The sequence below is a fragment of the Clavelina lepadiformis genome, chromosome 1 (assembly GCF_947623445.1).
Source record: "Clavelina lepadiformis chromosome 1, kaClaLepa1.1, whole genome shotgun sequence".
Taxonomy (NCBI): domain Eukaryota; kingdom Metazoa; phylum Chordata; class Ascidiacea; order Aplousobranchia; family Clavelinidae; genus Clavelina; species Clavelina lepadiformis.
The window spans coordinates 22,324,046-22,343,734 of NC_135240.1; the positions used below are offsets into that span (position 1 = coordinate 22,324,046).

A 19,689-nucleotide genomic window follows, 5' to 3' on the forward strand; every position below is an offset into this window, starting at 1 on the left:
TGATTGACCTCATGACACATCACGATCTCAAGATTAATTAGTCCGTAATTAAATTTTTAGTCGCAATCGATGATACCACAAGCAGTGGCGTATTTAGAAAATCGTTGGGGGTAAAAGTTTGCCTTATTATCATAAATCTTTTAATCACACAAAAGGAAACCGTTATCTCCATAGTTTAAAAACAATATTGTGAATAATCTATGTGAATAATAAGTTGAATAATCTATCAAAAGTTAATGTTGTGCAAATTGCATTGGTTAAAGGGTTAAAAATACATTCCATGAACGTATTGTTTTTGCTCAATTAGCCTATTGTCAAGCCTTTTATGTATTTTGAAATGGATAAGTTAAAAACGGTTTTAATTTCATTTATATAATTATTAAGATAAAAACTGGTTACCTCGTTTTGACATTGGACATTGGACATACTTGGACGATAGTATGACGATAGTATGACGGTAGGGTGACTATACGCTTTTTCGGGAAAAAACGACTTTGCAGGTAGACGATTATTTGCAGTTGATGTTTATTTTCAAACGAAAAGTCACAGATGACATGATGACATGTATTAATCGTAAAGATTTTTGTCTCTAAGGAAAATCCCGGTGCTGCTAGACTATAAGGTATATCGAACAAGTTTCACTTTGCGTCATGGTACCACCAATACACACAATTAACAATTGACATCAAATTTAAATATGAGCGTTTACATCTACCTCCAAATTAAATTAATCGATGATAATAATGGTTGTATTCGTACTTCAACTTTTATTAATTATTTCTGAAGGTTGTCATTTTTTTTCAAAATTTGTAACGTCTCGTCCATCGTGCGTTTAACTGGGTTCTGTTTCTTCTTAAGTAGGACGACGTTTGCTCAGTAAAATATAAAACAGAATAAAATATTTCACTCTGTAGGGTTAACTTTTATTTCTAATTTTTATTTCTTCTACAACGCTTTTTAGGTTCAATCTTTAATTCTTCTACAACCGTCTCTCTATCAAAATTTAAGTAAGAAATATATATTTATATATTTTTATAAACTTCTGCAACCACACAGCGAAAAAGTAGCAATTAGTTTTTTAAAAATCGTGATTTCATAAAATTTCTTAGCGGTCGCCAAAGCCAAAGCTTAAAATGCTTTATTAACCATCGTATAGGGAAAATTTCACAACGTAAAAACATATATACAGCAGTACAAATAAAATTGACCCACAACAACGCAACATCTAAAATCTAAAACATGGGCGGTTGAAAAAAACTTTTTTTCGAAATGAAGCAAGTGTTCTCTGTGCTAAATGTTGGCAATTCGTCCAAAACTCTTATTTTTAGTAAAATGTTTTACTTATTCCCTCTAATAGTCGACCACTATCAGGTTAAAGATGATTTGGAGGTCAAAACTTAATGAAGTCTTTTTTTCAGCCCAAGTTATGGACGGTTATATGTTTCAACTGTACACAAACACTTCGAAAGCAGTATTCAGTTAAAAGCGCATGAAACTTTCATATGGAAGACTATTGAAAATTTTCAATTTCTTTCAGGTTGCCCATGGATATGAAATTCTCATGGTCGTTAGAAACCGCCAGATATGCCTTGTAACAAACTGATACGGTTGTTAATTAAAGAAGTCGGTAGGAGTTGGAACGCTAAGTCTTGGTAACGGTCCACACTTTGGTTTGAGCTCTTGATTGGGAATAAAAGGCGGTTACTGTCTGACGATTCGAGTTACTTTCGTTGTCGTTTCCAACGATGATTTTTCCACATGTAACGAAACTTACAACTCTCTTCATTACGCTGTCAAAAAGCAAAAAGGTACTTTTTTTAATTTAATTTTAAAGTAGTTTTATCTTTGTATATAGCCGCTTTCAAACAGCTTATTTCCATTTGTTTTGCTCTACGGGAAGTTATCTGGCGAGCAAGTAACTGTATAATGGAATAAACAGCAACCGCAAAGTGTATTTGGATGACAATGCAGTTAAATATACTTCTCAGACTGTTGAGACATCCGAAAAATATGTTATTATTATCCATTTTTTACTTACTCCGGCAGCTTGTTAAAACAGAAGAGCATGCACAGCAGGTTTAGAAATATGTCAAACTTTGGAAATAAATGAACGTATAATTCCGGAATCCGGCCGCCGGTTAGTTGGACACCCACAAGAGCAATGATGTCAGTGACAACCGCGACAATCGCAAAGAAGAGACAGCGTTGTGCAATTTTCCTGGAAGTACAGTACATGTAGATAGGAAATGATGTTATCATACAACTTTTAATCTAAAGACTAGTCATTATTTATGCCAATTAAGCTGTTTTTACTATATTGTTCAATTGAACTTATATTTAAAAATAATTGAAAAAGATATAGTTTGATAAAAAACCATTTTTAACCTTTAGCACAGCAGTTTGGGAACCGCTGCAGTTTAGCAGGTATGAGTTTACGCTCTTTTAAAAAGAGTGTCGCACTCGCACACGTTCTCGTTTTTCAGTGAAAAAACGGCGTCGTTCGTTCTTTGACTCTTCTATAGAAAAGGAAGAGCTCATTTTCTGCTCACGCTCTCACTCTTTTGCGCAATCAAAATTATTTTCACTCCAGGACATTTTCGAAAACCAATCGCATTAGTATGTTGCAAGCTTGCATTGTAAAACATGTGTCTATTACTGTAGCCTAATACTTGCTTATCAGTATTTCTTGTAAATTTTATAGGAAGTTCATGGAATCCAATGTTGAAGAGTTTTATTATGGTCAAACCTGCCACAAGTAATTTAGAGAGCGTAGACTAGGGTATTAAGAACTGGGTGACGAAAAGTCTTTCGTTAAAGATTTATTGATTTTAGAATGATTTTCTATGATTTTGGTCTGATGATAGTTTTTTTGCGGCACTCTAAAGGTTTAACCAGATATCATGCTGTGTGCTGGTATGTTGGTGAGGTAGCCTATCTGTTTGCCCGACGTTGAAGTTTGTCGTACCTGTTAGCCTAGAAGAACCGCCATTTGACGAAGATCCAGCCTTTCATGCCCAATCATTAACGTTCAGGAAGGGTTGTTTTACTTCCCTAGTAACGCTGTAAGTTCATAGGCTATAACACGGTCCGCCTCAATCTCTGAAGGTTGAAAAATGGGAGCACGGTGTGAACTTCACAAAGCCCGAGCGGTTGTTTTTGCCAGGACATGACTACTCTATTGACTACTACCTCCAAAAAACGAGATCGACATTCAGCAATCAGCAATACCACATTTAACCTTCACGACAATGAAGCAAATATTGAGATCAAGGTTAACATACATGGGTCAACAAGGTTAACAACAGGTCAACATATACATGGGGTTTTTTACCCTTCTGTCCTGTTCCCAAATATCTTAGAGTAAATTTATCAAGGCACCAATATGTCCTGGTCCTGTTAAAGGAATTTGAACAAGCCGAAAGCCCAGATATTTGTGGGACCCGTTGAGCGGACCGTAGGCGGAGTGGCAAGAAAGCCATGGTAGATCCGAAATTTCATCACAGACGTAGGTTGTCACCCCATCACACTATCGCTGCACAGAATTGGCTGGATACAGCGTTGTCTTCTGCTTACCGGCTTCGGGCCTTTCCGCACAACTTTGTACGAATGGGGAGAGGCAAATGTTGCTGTTTTTGAGTGTGGCAAGGAGGAGGAAATTGTAGACCATGTCATACGCGATTGTTCCATCTACTGTATCCTAAACGAAATACATGGCCTGCAAGTTTTCGATGATAGCACGACTCGTGCCTCAACTTCTAGTGGTTATTAAGTAACATCTAGCTCACAGTATGACGATGAAAGATACTAAGTTCTTGCACATCTTCAAATACATCTGTTTGTATAAGTCTGTTAACATGAACTATACATGACAAACTTGAATCTTTACAGACGGTGATGTGGAAAGGTAAAGTTATCCCAGATTACGCTTCAAATAAAATAAAATAAGATCAGCAGTTGCCCTAGTCTATGAGAACACATATAAACTCGTTTGCAAGAGCATTGAAAGTTTGACCATCACACCAATACGAAATTAGAATATTGGCAAAAGTAATTTGTATATTCTCCAATTACTATACCCTATATAGTATATTGAGTATATTATACTACATATTATTATTATTATTATTATTATTATTATTATTATTATAATTATTATTATTATTATTATTATTATTGTTATTATTATTATTATTATTATTATTATTATTATTATTATTATTATTATTATTATTATTATTATTATTATTATTATTATTATTATTATTATTATTATTATTATTAATATTATTATTATTATTATTATTATTATTATTATTATTATTATTATTATTATTATTATTATTATTATTATTATTATTATTATTAATATTAATATTATTATTATTATTAAGTATCCTCCCATTAGGCCTACTGTATGTTTCGCAATACTGTAAATGTAAAATTACTTGATACTGCACGATAACATGAGTTTCGATATATTTAATTATTTCGGTACATTTACAACATAATACCTTTATAAGTAAGTAAATAATAATAATACGACCACACAATGCTATATATTTAGAGACAATAGTCGATGACATCCGCTGCAACTTTAAAGTAATTTACCTTAACGAGTTATTGTTTGCCGAAGTCTTCATTGCCTTATCATAAATCTTTAAAGTTGCATAGAATAAAACCGTGTAAACCGTCTGCGTAACAATGGTGGCTCCAATCATCAAAGCCGGAAATAGCGTGACAGCAGAGGCTGTAAATAGATTAGGAAAGAAGTTAAAAACATGGATGAAATAGCGAAAGAAAATATTTTGACACATTTGTTGTTAACCATTTTATGTATTTACTGTTATTTATATATTTATTTATTTATTTACTTGTATTTAATTTTCAATCTCAATTAAGAAACACGTTTGCATTTCGATTTTATTCAAATATTTTATCAAAATAATAAAGTATAGGCCCCTACAATATAGATAATGCTATACATACAAAAAAGTCTTACTTACAAGTCTGGAATAAATAATCTAGACAATTGCTATTTACATAAAGGATTGCTGACAATGATAGGACAAGTAAAACACATTTAACCAATTATTTTGATCAACGGTATGTGACTATTTGTGAGTTGTGACAATGTAAAAAATTGGTTTTAGGCCTATAACTGCCTACATGTCCATGAAGCCGGCGTAAAATTCGTTATTGGTATCTTGTTGCATGGTTACTTATTCAGTAACTTATGCAGAATATGAATTTGGTTATCCGTAATGAGTTTTTTAATATTGCTATTTATTCGTAGAAGTAAATGACACGCTACTTAATCACTTATTCATCTCCAATACATATTCGCAGATGAAGTTACTCAATGGTGAAAAACAAGTAGTTGAAAAAGTAACCATAGAGTATTAGTTATCACTATAACTTCACTTTTGTGCTTATGAGAACACTTTGGCATGACAGTAGAGACAAAACAAAAATGACCGTAGAGAAGTAATCAAATTGTTGCCTAATATTGAAAACAGAAAGCATCAGACAGAAAACCTAAAACAAAAGTATAACAAACTGCGTGGATTTAAGCGAGAGAATAATTGAAAACTGTTTAGAACTTTTGATAAACTCAGTTTGTAACTTTGATTTGCTACGATATTGTTTAAAATTATTTTTTTTGCAAAATGGTATAAATCTATTAAGAGTCAGTCTAAGTTATGATATTTGAAAATGTTTAACTTAAAACAGAATTTGTATGGTTGTATAAAGTTAACTCACATTTATGATAGCAATATCCATCCCTGTAAATACTCGAAACATTTCCATTACTCCAAACCAAAACAAGAGGCAGCACAAATGTGACCAAAACTAGTACGAGAGATATTTTGCTGAGAATTGGCAACCAGCGAGGAAGAAGAGCCTAAAGCATATAACAGAGCAAAGTTTCAACCTTAACCATGAGTAATAAATTTATTTTTACTATTTCAGAAAAACTGAACTTGAAAATATTCTCTTATGCATTTCTGTTATATACCTTTACAACTGGTGAGGATTGAAGGTGATATTGCTTCACCCATAGGTACAAGTACACGCTTATCATGGCGATGTTGTATGATGTAGCTCCAGTGATGCGCAACATAAGTGAACATAACTCGTCGTCGTATTCGAGTGGAAGCAAAATTCTCACCAAAAATATTGTGTTTAGAACAAGTATAATCACCGCCGATAAAATGAAACACTGCAAACAATTCATAAAACAATTGTAATATTCTTTTATATATACTGTTTTATAGGTATAACATTAGCCTATATATCTGCTTATCTACATTATATATGGCATATTTGTTGAAACATTCGCGGATTAAATTTTTAAATAGTATATATATAGCTAATCTACTCAGAAGCTTACTTTTTTCAACAAGGAAATGGAAATGATGAAATGACAAAATGACTTTCTGCTGCGTCTGTCTATCCACGATGTTCGAATAATGAATACTAAGATGAAAAGCTCAAGGAGTTCAAAGATACTAATTATAACAATAATCTCTATCGGCCCCCTTTCCGGAGGACTCCATGTTTTATTAAGAGCATTTCCATCAGTAAAACCACTACCTTCCATATCCCTTGTAAAAGCAAACTGTTAAAAGAAAAATGCGAAAGACTGAAGAGAAGTTGCTCTGTGAAATTTGGTAGTGACGGCGTGCGTTTGAACCTGGTATAACATCTTTAGCATGAATAAGATAATCTTTTCTAGAAATATCAGATCAGAACATATCAAAAACGTAACAGGAAGAATCAAAATCGATTATAAAATATCATAGTATGGTCGCAGTAAAAGCATTGCGACAAGTACATGTAATATGCCTACTATTTATTTACCGGTTAATCTAACATGTCTGTTCTTTTTCTTCGTTTGTACTTACATTTATTAGACTGCACGCTACTTTCTGACAATAAACATGAAGCACGCTCTTAGAACGATAAGGTATATTTGTCAACAAGCACCCGTACCAGTACTACGGTTTGCTCATCGCGCATTGACCTAAATCATATTGAATATTTTAAAACCTTACACAAATCTAAAAAGGATTATAACGAAATCAACATTGACGAAGATCTTCGGTCAAAACATGGTTCCGCTTCTCATCAAACAAGAGTTCGAAAACTGTTCGTTATGACATCAAAAGTTGACGATTAGACATGATTATAGTAAGCGTCCTAAGTTATCTGTCATTACTGACTTATAGGGCCGTTACAGTATATTTTACCAATTTTGTCAATGCCACTGCTACACATATAGTACATTGCGTTACCTATAAGTTACGTTGCGTCTGTTGCCAGCATTACACCTCGGATTAACAACATTCTTGCACCATTTATCAGTGAATTTATTGTAACGCCTCAAACTCTGCACGTAATCTTGTGTGTAAAATTTAAAGTTTGCTTGCTTTTTCATGCAGTTACCTCCGTTTGGAGATCTTATATACAATATATAGCCACCATGCATTGCGTAGTTTAACTTACCATTTATTTGTCCTATATTCTCCCTAAAGAAGAACAAACAAATGTTCATGTGTTAAACATGTCAAATTAACCTGTAAATAGATATGATTCCCGAGATCTTTGTGCTATAATTGCAACAGTATTTGTCCGTGCAAATAATTCTATATAGCTATTAATCGTTTACATATAGGCTCCTTACGTAAGTGCCATCCGTGTATATTGCAAAAACGCTAAAATATAATATCACGAAAAATAAACTACGATTGCGTTATCGAGTGTAATTACAATCTGCATATCATTCTTCAAAATGACAAGCACTTTAACCAATATATGTGTCTCAGATACTTCGTTCTGCTAAAGCAGACCACATAGCAGAAGTTATAACTTGTAGCCTGGTATACAATAAGTTTTGTGGGTATTTATACCGTATTTTATGGATCATATCCGTTTCAGACGTAACTTCTATTCTCTATATAATAGTTCTTACTCGTTCAATCAACATGTGATTATCATTTGAATATGATATGGCTTGCTTGGCTGAGACTCAATCAAGTATAAACCTTTGCCTTTTTGCTTTGCTAAGTCATAGATCAACCTTTGATTCTGCATTCGTGTCTGATGAACAAAGCTTTTATCAGTCAGAGTAATCCTTAAGAACCGTAAAAGTGATGGGCAAGGCCAAAAACAAATTGGTCTTAAATCAAAGAGTAGTTGTCGGTAAATATACTGATGAAAGGATAGTTTCAGGTTCAAGTTAGGTTGTTTGGTATTGATAATGTCCTCCGCACATGAGCCCCGTAATAACACTGTCACTTTTTTAGATTATTTTCCCCTTACGCCTGTTAATTGGTTTACGACCGACCGTGTTGGAAGAGTAGGCTACGTTTAGACCTAACCTCACACGGAAAATGTAAGTTATTTGGCAAATCCAGGTAGGCATACTACACGGTTATTTTATTTTGTCTATTCCGAAAATAATTGACTTGATACAAATTATGTAAATGCAGGCAAATGCCTATTACTCGTAGTTTTATACAAAATGTTTAGTTTTCTCTGTTGGTCTATATATAAGCTCTGAAACATGATTGATGTAGGCTGGAGCTCTGGTTTAGTTTTGCAACAATACAACATACACGTTTCAAATAGCTTTCCAAAGTCCTTTATAAGTGAGAATTCGTAAGAATTCTTTCGCTAAAGCGACTGAACTCTACTGAAGAATGATATCCTAAAAGTCAAGGCTTGCCCTGAAAACACCAAGTACTGTATACCAAGGGCTTACATTCATTAGACATTACATTAGTCTATACCAGGGGTGGGCAACCTTTTTGAACCCGAGAGCCGCTTTGGTTGTTAAATTTTTACTGACGAGCCAAGTCATAAGAACTTATGACGTCATAAATAGTTTATGTCGTTTAATTGTTCCATATCTGCATTCCTCAATCGAAAATTATCATTAAATTTGAATAATTAACAACCCGTCATCAATGCTGGCCTAAATAAGGAAAAGAAAAAGAGAGAAACTTTATATTAATGAAGTCTCAAAAAAATTAACACAGCGTCGAGTTTCATCCGCACCTCAACCCCACTACATTTTTTTTCGTATAGTCTCACAGGTTGGAAAGCACTGGTTTAGCACCAAATATAACATCGACTTTTTTCTTCCAACAGCTAGACGATAAATAGACCTTTTATATGTATCAACTGTGGTTGCAAAACTATGACCAAACACACATAGTGTAAAAATTGCCGTTCGGTCAAGCGACGACTGGCGATTGTGGCGAATTTACGGAAATACTGATAGTTGTCTTACGTGCCCCGTCCCTGATGCCTAATTGTTTTCTGTCGCCTTTGTTGTGCACAATTATTATAACGAAGTGTATTGCAAGCGAATATCACTGACGAAGAAGAAAACAAAAACCCACATGCAAGCCAAGCGACCAAAAACAAGACGGTTTTGAAACTTCTTCAAGCAGCCGTCAAACTTAGAAATAGCACACAAAATGCTACTGAATCACGAAAACAAACACAATTACTTCCATCAATTAACGTGTCGCCTATGCGGCGCTCTTAAAGATGATTTGTTAGGCAGGAGAGCCATCTCGCGGCTAGTATTTTACACAGAGGAATCCAGAACATTCGCAGTAGCTTTCATTAAATCGGTGTTTAACGGTCAACGTAATTGACCTCATGACATATCACGATCTCAAGATAAATTAGTCGGTAATTAAATTTTTAGTCGCAATCGATGATACCACAAGCAGTGGCGTATTTAGAAAACCGTTGGGGACAAAAGTTTGCCTTATCATAAATCTTTTAATCACACAAAAGAAAACCGTTATTTCCAAAGTTGAAAAACAATATTGTGAATAATCTATGTGAATAATAAGTTGAATAATCTATCAAAAGTTAATGTTGTGCAAATTGCATTGGTTAAAGGGTTAAAAATACATTCCATGAACGTATTGTTTTTGCTCAATTAGCCTATTGTCAAGCCTTTTATGTATTTTGAAATGGATAAGTTAAAAACGGTTTTAATTTCATTTATATAATTATTAAGATAAAAACTGGTTACCTCGTTTTGACATTGACATACTTGGACGATAGTATGACGGTAGGGTGACTATAAGCTTTTTCAGGAAAAAACGACTTTGTAGGTAGACGATTATTTGCTGTTAATGTTTATTTTCAAACGAAAAGTCACAGATGACATGACGACATATATTAATCGTAAAGATTTCTGTCTCTAAGGAAAATCCCGGTGCTGCTGAACTATAAAGTTATATCGAACAAGTTTCACTTTGCGCCATGATACCACCAATACACACAATGAACAATCGACATCACATTTAAATATGAGCGTTTACATCTACCTCAAAATTAAATTAATCGATGATAATAATGATTGTATTCGTACTTCAACTCTGATTAATTATTTCTCAACGTTGCCATGTTTTTCAAAATTTGTAACGTCCCGTCAATCGTGCGTCTGGGCTTTATTTCTTCTTAAGTAGGATGAGGTTTGTTCAGTAAAATATAAAACAGAATATAAGATTGCATTCTGTAGGGTTAACTTCTATTTTTAATTTTTAATTCTTCTACAACGCTTTTTAGGGGTTTTCTAAACTGTCTCTTACATTTCTCCGACCGTTTCTCTATCAAAATTTATATATATATAAACTTCTGCAACCACACAGCGAAAAATTAGCATTTAGTTTTTTAAAAATCGTGATTTCATAAAATTTCTTAGCGGTCGCCAAAGCTTAAAATGCTTGTTTTCGTATATTAAACATCGTATAGGGAAAATTTCACAACGTAAAAACACATACAGCAGTACAAATAAAATTGACCCACAACAACGCAACATCTAAAATCTAAAACATGGGCGGTTGAAAAAAACTTTTTTTCGAAATGAAAAATGTGTTCTCAGTGCTAAATGTTTGCAATTCGTCCAAAACTCTTATTTTTAGTAAAATGTTTTACTTATTCCCTCTAATAGTCGACCACTATCAGGTTAAAGATGATTTGGAGGTCAAAACTTAATGAAGTCTTTTTTTCAGCCCAAGTTATGGACGGTTATATGTTTCAACTGTACACAAACACTTCGAAAGCAGTATTCAGTTAAAAGCGCATGAAACTTTCATATGGAAGACTATTGAAAATTTTCAATTTCTTTCGGGTTGCCCATGGATATGAAATTCTCATGGTCGTTATAAACCGACAGATATGCCTTGTAACAAACTGATACAGTTGTTAATTAAAGAATTCGACAGGAGTTGGAACGCTAAGTCTTGGTAACGGTCCACACTTTGGTTTGAGCTCTTGATTGGGAATAAAAGGCGGTTACTGTCTGACGATTCGAGTTACTTTCGTTGCCGTTTCCAACGATGATTTTCCCACATGTAACGAAACGTACGACTCTCTTCATTACGCTGTCAAAAAGAAAAAAGGTACTTTTTTTAATTTAATTTTAAAGTAGTTTTATCTTTGTATATAGCCGCTTTCAAACAGCTTATTTCCATTTGTTTTGCTCTACGGGAAGTTATCTGGCGAGCAAGTAACTGTATAATGGAATAAACAGCAACCGCAAAGTGTATTTGGATGACAATGCAGTTAAATATACTTCTCAGACTGTTGAGACATCCGAAAAATATGTTATTATTATCCATTTTTTACTTACTCCGGCAGCTTGTTAAAACAGAAGAGCATGCACAGCAGGTTTAGAAATATGTCAAACTTTGGAAATAAATGAACGTATAATTCCGGAATCCGGCCGCCGGTTAGTTGGACACCCACAAGAGCAATGATGTCAGTGACAACCGCGACAATCGCAAAGAAGAGACAGCGTTGTGCAATTTTCCTGGAAGTACAGTACATGTAGATAGAAAATGATGTTATCATACAACTTTTAATCTAAAGACTAGTCATTATTTATGCCAATTAAGCTGTTTTTACTATATTGTTCAATTGAACTTATATTTAAAAATAATTGAAAAGGATATAGTTTGATAAAAAACCATTTTTAACCTTTAGCACAGCAGGTTGGGAACCGCTGCAGTTTAGCAGGTCTGAGTTTACGCTCTTTTAAAAAGAATGTCGCACACGTTCTCGTTTGTCAGTGAAAAAACGGCGTCGTTCGTTCTTTGACTCTTCTATAGAAAAGGAAGAGCTCATTTTCTGCTCACGCTCTCACTCTTTTGCGCAATCAAAATTATTTTCACTCCAGGACATTTTCGAAAACCAATCGCATTAGTATGTTGCAAGCTTGCATTGTAAAACATGTGTCTATTACTGTAGCCTAATACTTGCTTATCAGTATTTCTTGTAAATTTTATAGGAAATTCATGGAATCCAATGTTGAAGAGTTTTATTATGGTCAAACCTGCCACAAGTAATTTAGAGAGCGTAGACTAGGGTATTAAGAACTGGGTGACGAAAAGTCTTTCGTTAAAGATTTATTGATTTTAGAATGATTTTCTATGATTTTGGTCTGATGATAGTTTTTTTGCGGCACTCTAAAGGTTTAACCAGATATCATGCTGTGTGCTGGTATGTTGGTGAGGTAGCCTATCTGTTTGCCCGACGTTGAAGTTTGTCGTACCTGTTAGCCTAGAAGAACCGCCATTTGACGAAGATCCAGCCTTTCATGCCCAATCATTAACGTTCAGGAAGGGTTGTTTTACTTCCCTAGTAACGCTGTAAGTTCATACGCTATAACACGGTCCGCCTCAATCTCTGAAGGTTGAAAAATGGGAGCACGGTGTGAACTTCACAAAGCCCGAGCGGTTGTTTTTGCCAGGACATGACTACTCTATTGACTACTACCTCCAAAAAACGAGATCGACATTCAGCAATCAGCAATACCACATTTAACCTTCACGACAATGAAGCAAATATAGAGATCAAGGTTAACATACATGGGTCAACAAGGTTAACAACAGGTCAACATAAATGTTTTTTTTATCCTTCTGTCCTGTTCCCAAATATCTTGGGGTAAGGCACCGATATGTCCTGGTCCTGTTAAAGGTATTTGAACAAGCCGAAAGCCCAGATATTTGTGGGACCCGTTGAGCGGACCGTAGGCGGAGTGGCAAGAAAGCTATGGTAGATCCGAAATTTTATCACAGACGCAGGTTGTCACCCCATCACACTATAGCTGCACAGAATTGGCTGGATACAGCGTATAGTCGTCTGCTTCACGGCTTCGGGCCTTTCCGCACAACTTTGTACGAATGGGGAGTGGCAAATGTTGCTGATTTTGAGTGTGGCAAAGAGGAGGAAATTGTAGACCATGTCATACGCGATTGTTCCATCTACTGTATCCTAAACGAAATACATGGCCTGCAAGTTTTCGATGATAGCACGACTCGTGCCTCAACTTCAAGTGGTTATTAAGTAACATCTAGCTCACAGTATGACGATGACAGATACTAAGTTCTAGCACATCTTCAAGTACATCTGTTTTGTATAAGTCTGCTAACATGAACTATACATGACAAACTTGAATCTTTACAGACGGTGATGTGGAAAGGTAAAGTTATCCCAGATTACGCTTCAAATAAAATAAAATAAGATCAGTAGTGGCCCTAGTCTATGAGAACACATATAAACTCGTTTGCAAGAGCATTGAAAGTTTGACCATCACATCAATACGAAATTAGAATATTGGCAAAAGTTATTTGCATATTCTCCCAGTACTATACCCTATGGCCTATATATATAGTATATTGAGTATATTATACTACATATTATTATTATTATTATTATTATTATTATTATTATTATTAAGTATCCTCCCATTAGACCTACTGTATGTTTCGCAATACTGTAAATATAAAATTACTTGAAACTGTGCGATAACATGAGTTTCGATTTATTTAATTATTTCGGTACATTTACAACATAATACCTTTGTAAGTAAATAATAATAATATGACCACACAATGCTATATATTTAGAGACAATAGTCGATGAAATCCGCTGCAACTTTAAAGTAATTTACCTTAACGAGTTATTGTTTGCCGAAGTCTTAATTGCCTTATCATAAATCTTTAAAGTTGCGTAGAATAAAACCGTGTAAACCGTCTGCGTAACAATGGTGGCTCCAATCATCAAAGCCGGAAATAGCGTGACAGCAGAGGCTGTAAATAGATTAGGAAAGAAGTTAAAAACGTCGATGAAATAGCGAATGAAAATATTTTGACAAAATTGTTGTTAACCATTTTATGTATTTACTGTTATTTATATATTTATTTATTTATTTACTTGTATTTAATTTTCAATCTCAATTAAGAAACACGTTTGCATTTCGATTTTATTCAAATAATTTATCAAAATAATACAGTATAGGCCCATACAATATAGATAATGCTATACATACAAAGAAGTCTTACATCTGGAATAAATAGTCTAGACCAGTGGTTCCCAAACTTTTTGAGCTTTGAATTATAAAATGCTCTCGGCACACTTACAAGTTATAAGAGAAAAAAAGTTGCTTTACCAAAATTTATTTTCAGGTATTAATGCGATGGATGTACTTATTGGATGGACATGTGCTTATTTATCAACTATTGAAGCAGTTAGAGCGCTTTTAAGTTGCATATTGTCTGCATGCCGTTTTTTAAATATTTATACAGTTCTTTTCCAAAATTCCAAAAATATTCGCGGCATTCGTTATTGGTATCTTGTTGCATGGTTACTTATTCAGTAACTTATGCAGAACATCAATTTGGTTATCCGTAATGAGTTTTTTAATATTGTTATTTATTCGAAGAAGTAAATGACACGCTACTTAATCACTTATTTATCTCCAGTACATATTCGCAGATGAAATTACTCAATGGTAAAAAACAAGTAGCTGAAAAAGTAACCATAGAGTATTAGTTATCACTATAACTTCACTTTTGTGCTTATGAGAACACTTTGGCATGACAATAGAGACAAAACAAAAATGACCGTGGAGAAGTAATCAAATTGTTGCCTAATATTGAAAACAGAAAGTATCAGACTGAGAACATAAAACAAAAGTATAACAAACTGCGTGGATTTAATAGTGAGAATAATTGAAAACTGTTTAGAACTTTTGATAAACTCAGTTTGTAACTTTGATTTGCTACGATATTGTTTAAAATTATTTTTTTTGCAAAATGGTATAAATCTATAAAGATTCAGTCTAAGTTATGATATTTAAAAAAGTTTAACTTAAAACAAAATTTGTCTGGTTGTATAAAGTTAACTCACATTTATGATAGCAATATCCATCCCTGTAAATACTCGAAACATTTTCATTACTCCAAACCAAAACAAGAGGCAGCACAAATGTGACCAAAACTAGTACGAGAGATATTTTGCTGAGAATTGGCAACCAGCGAGGAAGAAGAGCCTAAAGCATATAACAGAGCAAAGTTTCAACCTTAACCATGAGTAATAAATTTTAACTATTTCAGAAAAACTGAATTTGAAAATATTCTCTTATACATTTTTGTTATTTACCCTTAAAACTGGTGAGGATTGAAGGTGATATTGCTTCACCCATAGGTACAAGTACACGCTTATCATGGCGATGTTGTATGATGTAGCTCCAGTGATGCGCAACATAAGTGAACATAACTCGTCGTCGTATTCGAGTGGAAGCAAAATTCTCACCAAAAATATTGTGTTTAGAGCAAGTATAATCACCGCCGATAAAATGAAACACTGCAGAAAATTCATAAAACAATTGTAATATTCTTTTATATATATTGTTTTATAGGTATAACATTAGCCTATATATCTCCTTATCTACAGTATATATGGCATATTTGTTGAAACATTCGCGGATTAAATTTTTAAATGGTATATATATAGCTAATCTACTTAGAAGCTTACTTTTTTCAACAAGGAAATGGAAATGATGAAATGACAAAATGACTTTCTGCTGCGTCTGTCTATCCACGATGTTCGAATAATGAATACTAAGATGAAAAGCTCAAGGAGTTCTAAGATACTGATTACGACAATAATCTCTATCGGCCCCCTTTCCGGAGGACCCCATGTTTTATTAAGAGCATTTACATCAGTAAAACCACTACCTTCCATATCACTTGTAAAAGCAAACTGTTAAAAGAAAAATGTGAAAGACTAAAAGGAAGTTGCTGTGTGAAATTTGGTAGTGACGGTGTGCGTTTGAATCTGGTATAACATCTTTAGCATGAATAAGATAATCTTTTCTAGAAATATCGGATCAGAACATATCAAAAACGTAACAGAAAGAATCAAAATCGATTATAAAATATCATAGTATGGTTGCAGTAAAAGCATTGCAACAAGTACAAGTAATATGCCTACTATTTATTTACCAGTTAACCTAACATGTCTGTTCTTTTTCTTCGTTTGTACTTACATTTATTAGACTTCACGCTTCTTTCTGACAATAAACATGAAGCAAGCTCTTACAACGATAAGGTATATTTGTCAACAAGCACCCGTACCGGTACTACGGTTTGCTCATCGCGCATTGACCTAAATCATATTGAATATTTTAAAACCTTACACAAATCTAAAAAGTATTATAACGAAATCAACATTGACGAAGATCTTCGGTCAAAACATGGTTCCGCTTCTCATCAAACAAGAGTTCGAAAACTGTTCGTTATGACATCAAAAGTTGACGATTAGACATGATTATAGTAAGGGTCCTAAGTTATCCGTCATTACTGACTTATCGGGCCGTTACAGTATATTTTACCAATTTTGTCAATGCCACTGCTACACATATAGTAAATTGCGTTACCTATACGTTACGTTGCGTCTGTTGCCAGCATTACACCTCGGGTTAACAACATTCTTGCACCATTTATAAGTGAATTTATCGTAACGCCTCAAACTCTGCACGTAATCTTGTCTGTAAAATTTAAAGTTTGCTTGCTTTTTCATGCAGTTACCTCCGTTTGGAGATCTTATATACAATATATAGCCACCATGCATTGCGTAGTTTAACTTACCATTTATTTGTCCTATATTCTCCCTAAAGAAGAACAAACAAATGTTCATGTGTTAAACATGTCAAATTAACCTGTAAATAGATATGATTCCCGAGATCTTTGTGCTATAATTGCAACAGTATTTGTCCGTGCAAATAATTCTATACAGCTATTAATCGTTTACATATAGGCTCCTTACGTAAGTGCCATCCGTGTATATTGCAAAAACGCTAAAATATAATATCACGAAAAATAAACTACGATTGCGTTTTCGAGTGTAATTACAATCTGTATATCATTCTTCAAAATGACAAGCACTTTAACCAATATATGTGTCTCAGATACCTCGTTCTGCTAAAGCAGACCACATACCAGAAGTTATAACTTGTAGCCTGGTATACAATAAGTTTTGTGGGTATTTATACCGTATTTATGGATCATATCGGTTTCAGACGTAACTTCTAGTCTCTATATAATAGTTCTTACCCATTCAATCAACATGTGATTATCATTTGAATCTGATATAACTTGCTTGGCTGAGACTCAATCAAGTATAAACCTTTGCTTTTTTGCTTTACTAAGTCATAGATCAGCCTTTGATTCTGCATTCGTGTCTGATGAACAAAGCTTTTATCAGTCAGAGTAATCCTTAAGAACCGTAAAAGTGATGGGCAAGGCCAAAAACAAATTGGTCTTAAATCAATGAGTAGTTGTCGGTAAATATACTGATGAAAGGATAGTTTCAGGTTCAAGTTAGGTTGTTTGGTATTGATAATGTCCTCCGCACATTAACCCCGTAATAACATTGTCACTTTTTAAGATTATTTTCCCCCTATCGCCTGTTGATTGGTTTACGACCGACCGTATTGGAAGAGTACGTTTAGACCTAACCTCGCACGAAAAATGTAAGTTATTTGGCAAATTCAGGTAGGCATCCTACTACACGATTATTTTATTTTGTCTATCCCGAAAATAATTGACTTGTGACAAATTATGTAAATGCAGGCAAATGCCTATTACTCGTAGTTTTATACAAAATGTTTACTGGAAATATCATAAAATTTATAAACAAAAACTACCTTGAAAATAACCACATCTTAAGATATTTAGTAATATTTTTAATTTTGATAAAAGCATTTTTCTGACCAAACACAGCATGGGTTTTACAACATTTAGTTCCAGCGTTTATGCCTTTGTTTTATAGTTTTATAGAGTGAGCTTGTAAATTCGCTTATTCTGTGGTAGGCTAACGGCTAATGCACTCAAGTCGGATTAATGCGTAATAATGCTTTGTGTTAGGGTATACGAATTAATCGTTTTGTGAAACTGTCTCCGTAATGTCGTTATAGAGTATAGACCGTAGAGTAATATATGTTAAACTATTATTTTATAAAATGGGCATGTCTTGGTAATAGTCCTACAGTTATTCAGGATAAAAAGTTATAAATAAACCAGCAAATCTCTTACCATATAAAGTAAACTTTCTTTGCATTTTTAATGTACACAATAATCAATTACTTTTCACAAGGGGTTGTTTGTGGTCTTTTGTTGTTGTTTTGGTTACAGAGTGACATACCAGAAAAGATGATGACAGCTAAGTGCTATAACCTAAATTTCGATGCGAACAAATCTTTTCGTAAGTAGTAATTATTGCTGGTATAGTTATTGTTTAACACACGACATGAGTATTGAAAAATAAACACACACTAACCTCTCCGATGTTATGAATTTGCTAACCAGTCAAAGGCTGTTGAATGCCCAAAATAATTGTGTGAAGGATTCCTCTTAGCTTTGCCTTTAGATCGGTTAACCTTCTGAGTAACGGGCTGCCAGCAGTGACTGGAATTGACTCAAACTTTATGCAAACTTGGTATATATAAGGAGAAATAAATTAAACGTTTAAAGCAAGGGCACTCCAATCGACTCACAAATACCGGAATCTGTATAAAAGAATAATTTTAAGCGTAGGCTATAATCGCAATCGTGTAAGAATCGCATGGGGGCTACTTATTTCTGTTACAGTTGTTCACATCAGCACAACACTCCATATAGTTTACCGTTAATAATTCGAGTTGACAGAAAATAAAACTCAATAATCTCTTTAGAAAAAATCAAGTTCGTTTATAAAAACACGATGAAATGGCAATTTGCAGCATGAATGTGTTGTTATAGTAAGTACTGAGCACGACCAGGCCCGAAGGTTAGTATTACGATTATGCGGATTGACAAATACGACTTCACTGCATAGATCACTCATTCAGTCGTTTCAATCAATGGTGATTTCCAGTTTATTATTACATCACACTCATGTCAGCTTTACGGCTTTTATTGCGTTATGTCGTTGTGACTGAAAACATTAATAGTTCACAAAACTTGCACTAACGGTATAAGTTGCAACACATTTTACCCCTAACAATGGCATAAATCCGTCTGGCTATATATCTTTCGATTTTTCCACAAGAATATATCTCCAATGCTCTAACCTGCTCAGTGAACTTTCCTTATAAAGTACTTGCTATTGTTTTTGTTATTATTTGCTGTTGGGCTTTTATGATTTTATGACTAAAGTTTATGACTTATTTCCTAATATATGTTCGAGTTTGATAGCCATCTCAGATATAAAAAAGATCTGGTTTTCACTGTTTCATTCTCATACGGTTGTTTTACTGACGTTCTCCTGTGATTAGTGCTGGGTTCAAGTAACGAAATTTTATTGGTTAAGTAATTTAAGTAATTTTTGTCAGTT

At 34.0% G+C, this 19,689-nt stretch overlaps 2 protein-coding genes across 5 annotated transcripts; both read right to left on the reverse strand.

Annotated features, from left to right (window-relative positions):
• Positions 1–1,284: 1,284 nt before the first annotated feature.
• LOC143464525 (uncharacterized) lies at positions 1,285–7,049 on the reverse strand. Of its 3 annotated transcripts, XM_076962354.1 has the most exons (8): positions 6,906–7,049; positions 6,595–6,694; positions 6,392–6,477; positions 6,017–6,220; positions 5,761–5,902; positions 4,609–4,747; positions 2,039–2,218; positions 1,285–1,790 (listed from the first exon to the last, which is right to left on the reverse strand). In XM_076962354.1, exons 2-8 carry the CDS (start codon positions 6,599–6,601, stop codon positions 1,643–1,645), a joined length of 906 nt encoding a protein of 301 aa, XP_076818469.1. In that variant the 5' UTR covers positions 6,602–6,694; positions 6,906–7,049; the 3' UTR covers positions 1,285–1,642. The 3 variants fall into 3 exon arrangements, with proteins under 3 accessions (XP_076818469.1, XP_076818449.1, XP_076818458.1); XM_076962334.1 differs by having other exon boundaries at positions 6,392–6,694; XM_076962343.1 differs by having other exon boundaries at positions 6,392–7,049.
• Positions 7,050–10,737: 3,688 nt separating this feature from the next.
• On the reverse strand, positions 10,738–16,498 carry LOC143461809 (uncharacterized). Of its 2 annotated transcripts, XM_076959704.1 has the most exons (7): positions 16,364–16,498; positions 15,850–15,935; positions 15,475–15,678; positions 15,223–15,364; positions 13,985–14,123; positions 11,663–11,842; positions 10,738–11,414 (listed from the first exon to the last, which is right to left on the reverse strand). In XM_076959704.1, exons 3-7 carry the CDS (start codon positions 15,577–15,579, stop codon positions 11,267–11,269), a joined length of 714 nt encoding a protein of 237 aa, XP_076815819.1. In that variant the 5' UTR covers positions 15,580–15,678; positions 15,850–15,935; positions 16,364–16,498; the 3' UTR covers positions 10,738–11,266. The 2 variants fall into 2 exon arrangements, with proteins under 2 accessions (XP_076815819.1, XP_076815811.1); XM_076959696.1 differs by lacking the exon at positions 16,364–16,498 and having other exon boundaries at positions 15,850–16,067.
• Between the last annotated feature and the right edge of the window lie 3,191 nt (positions 16,499–19,689).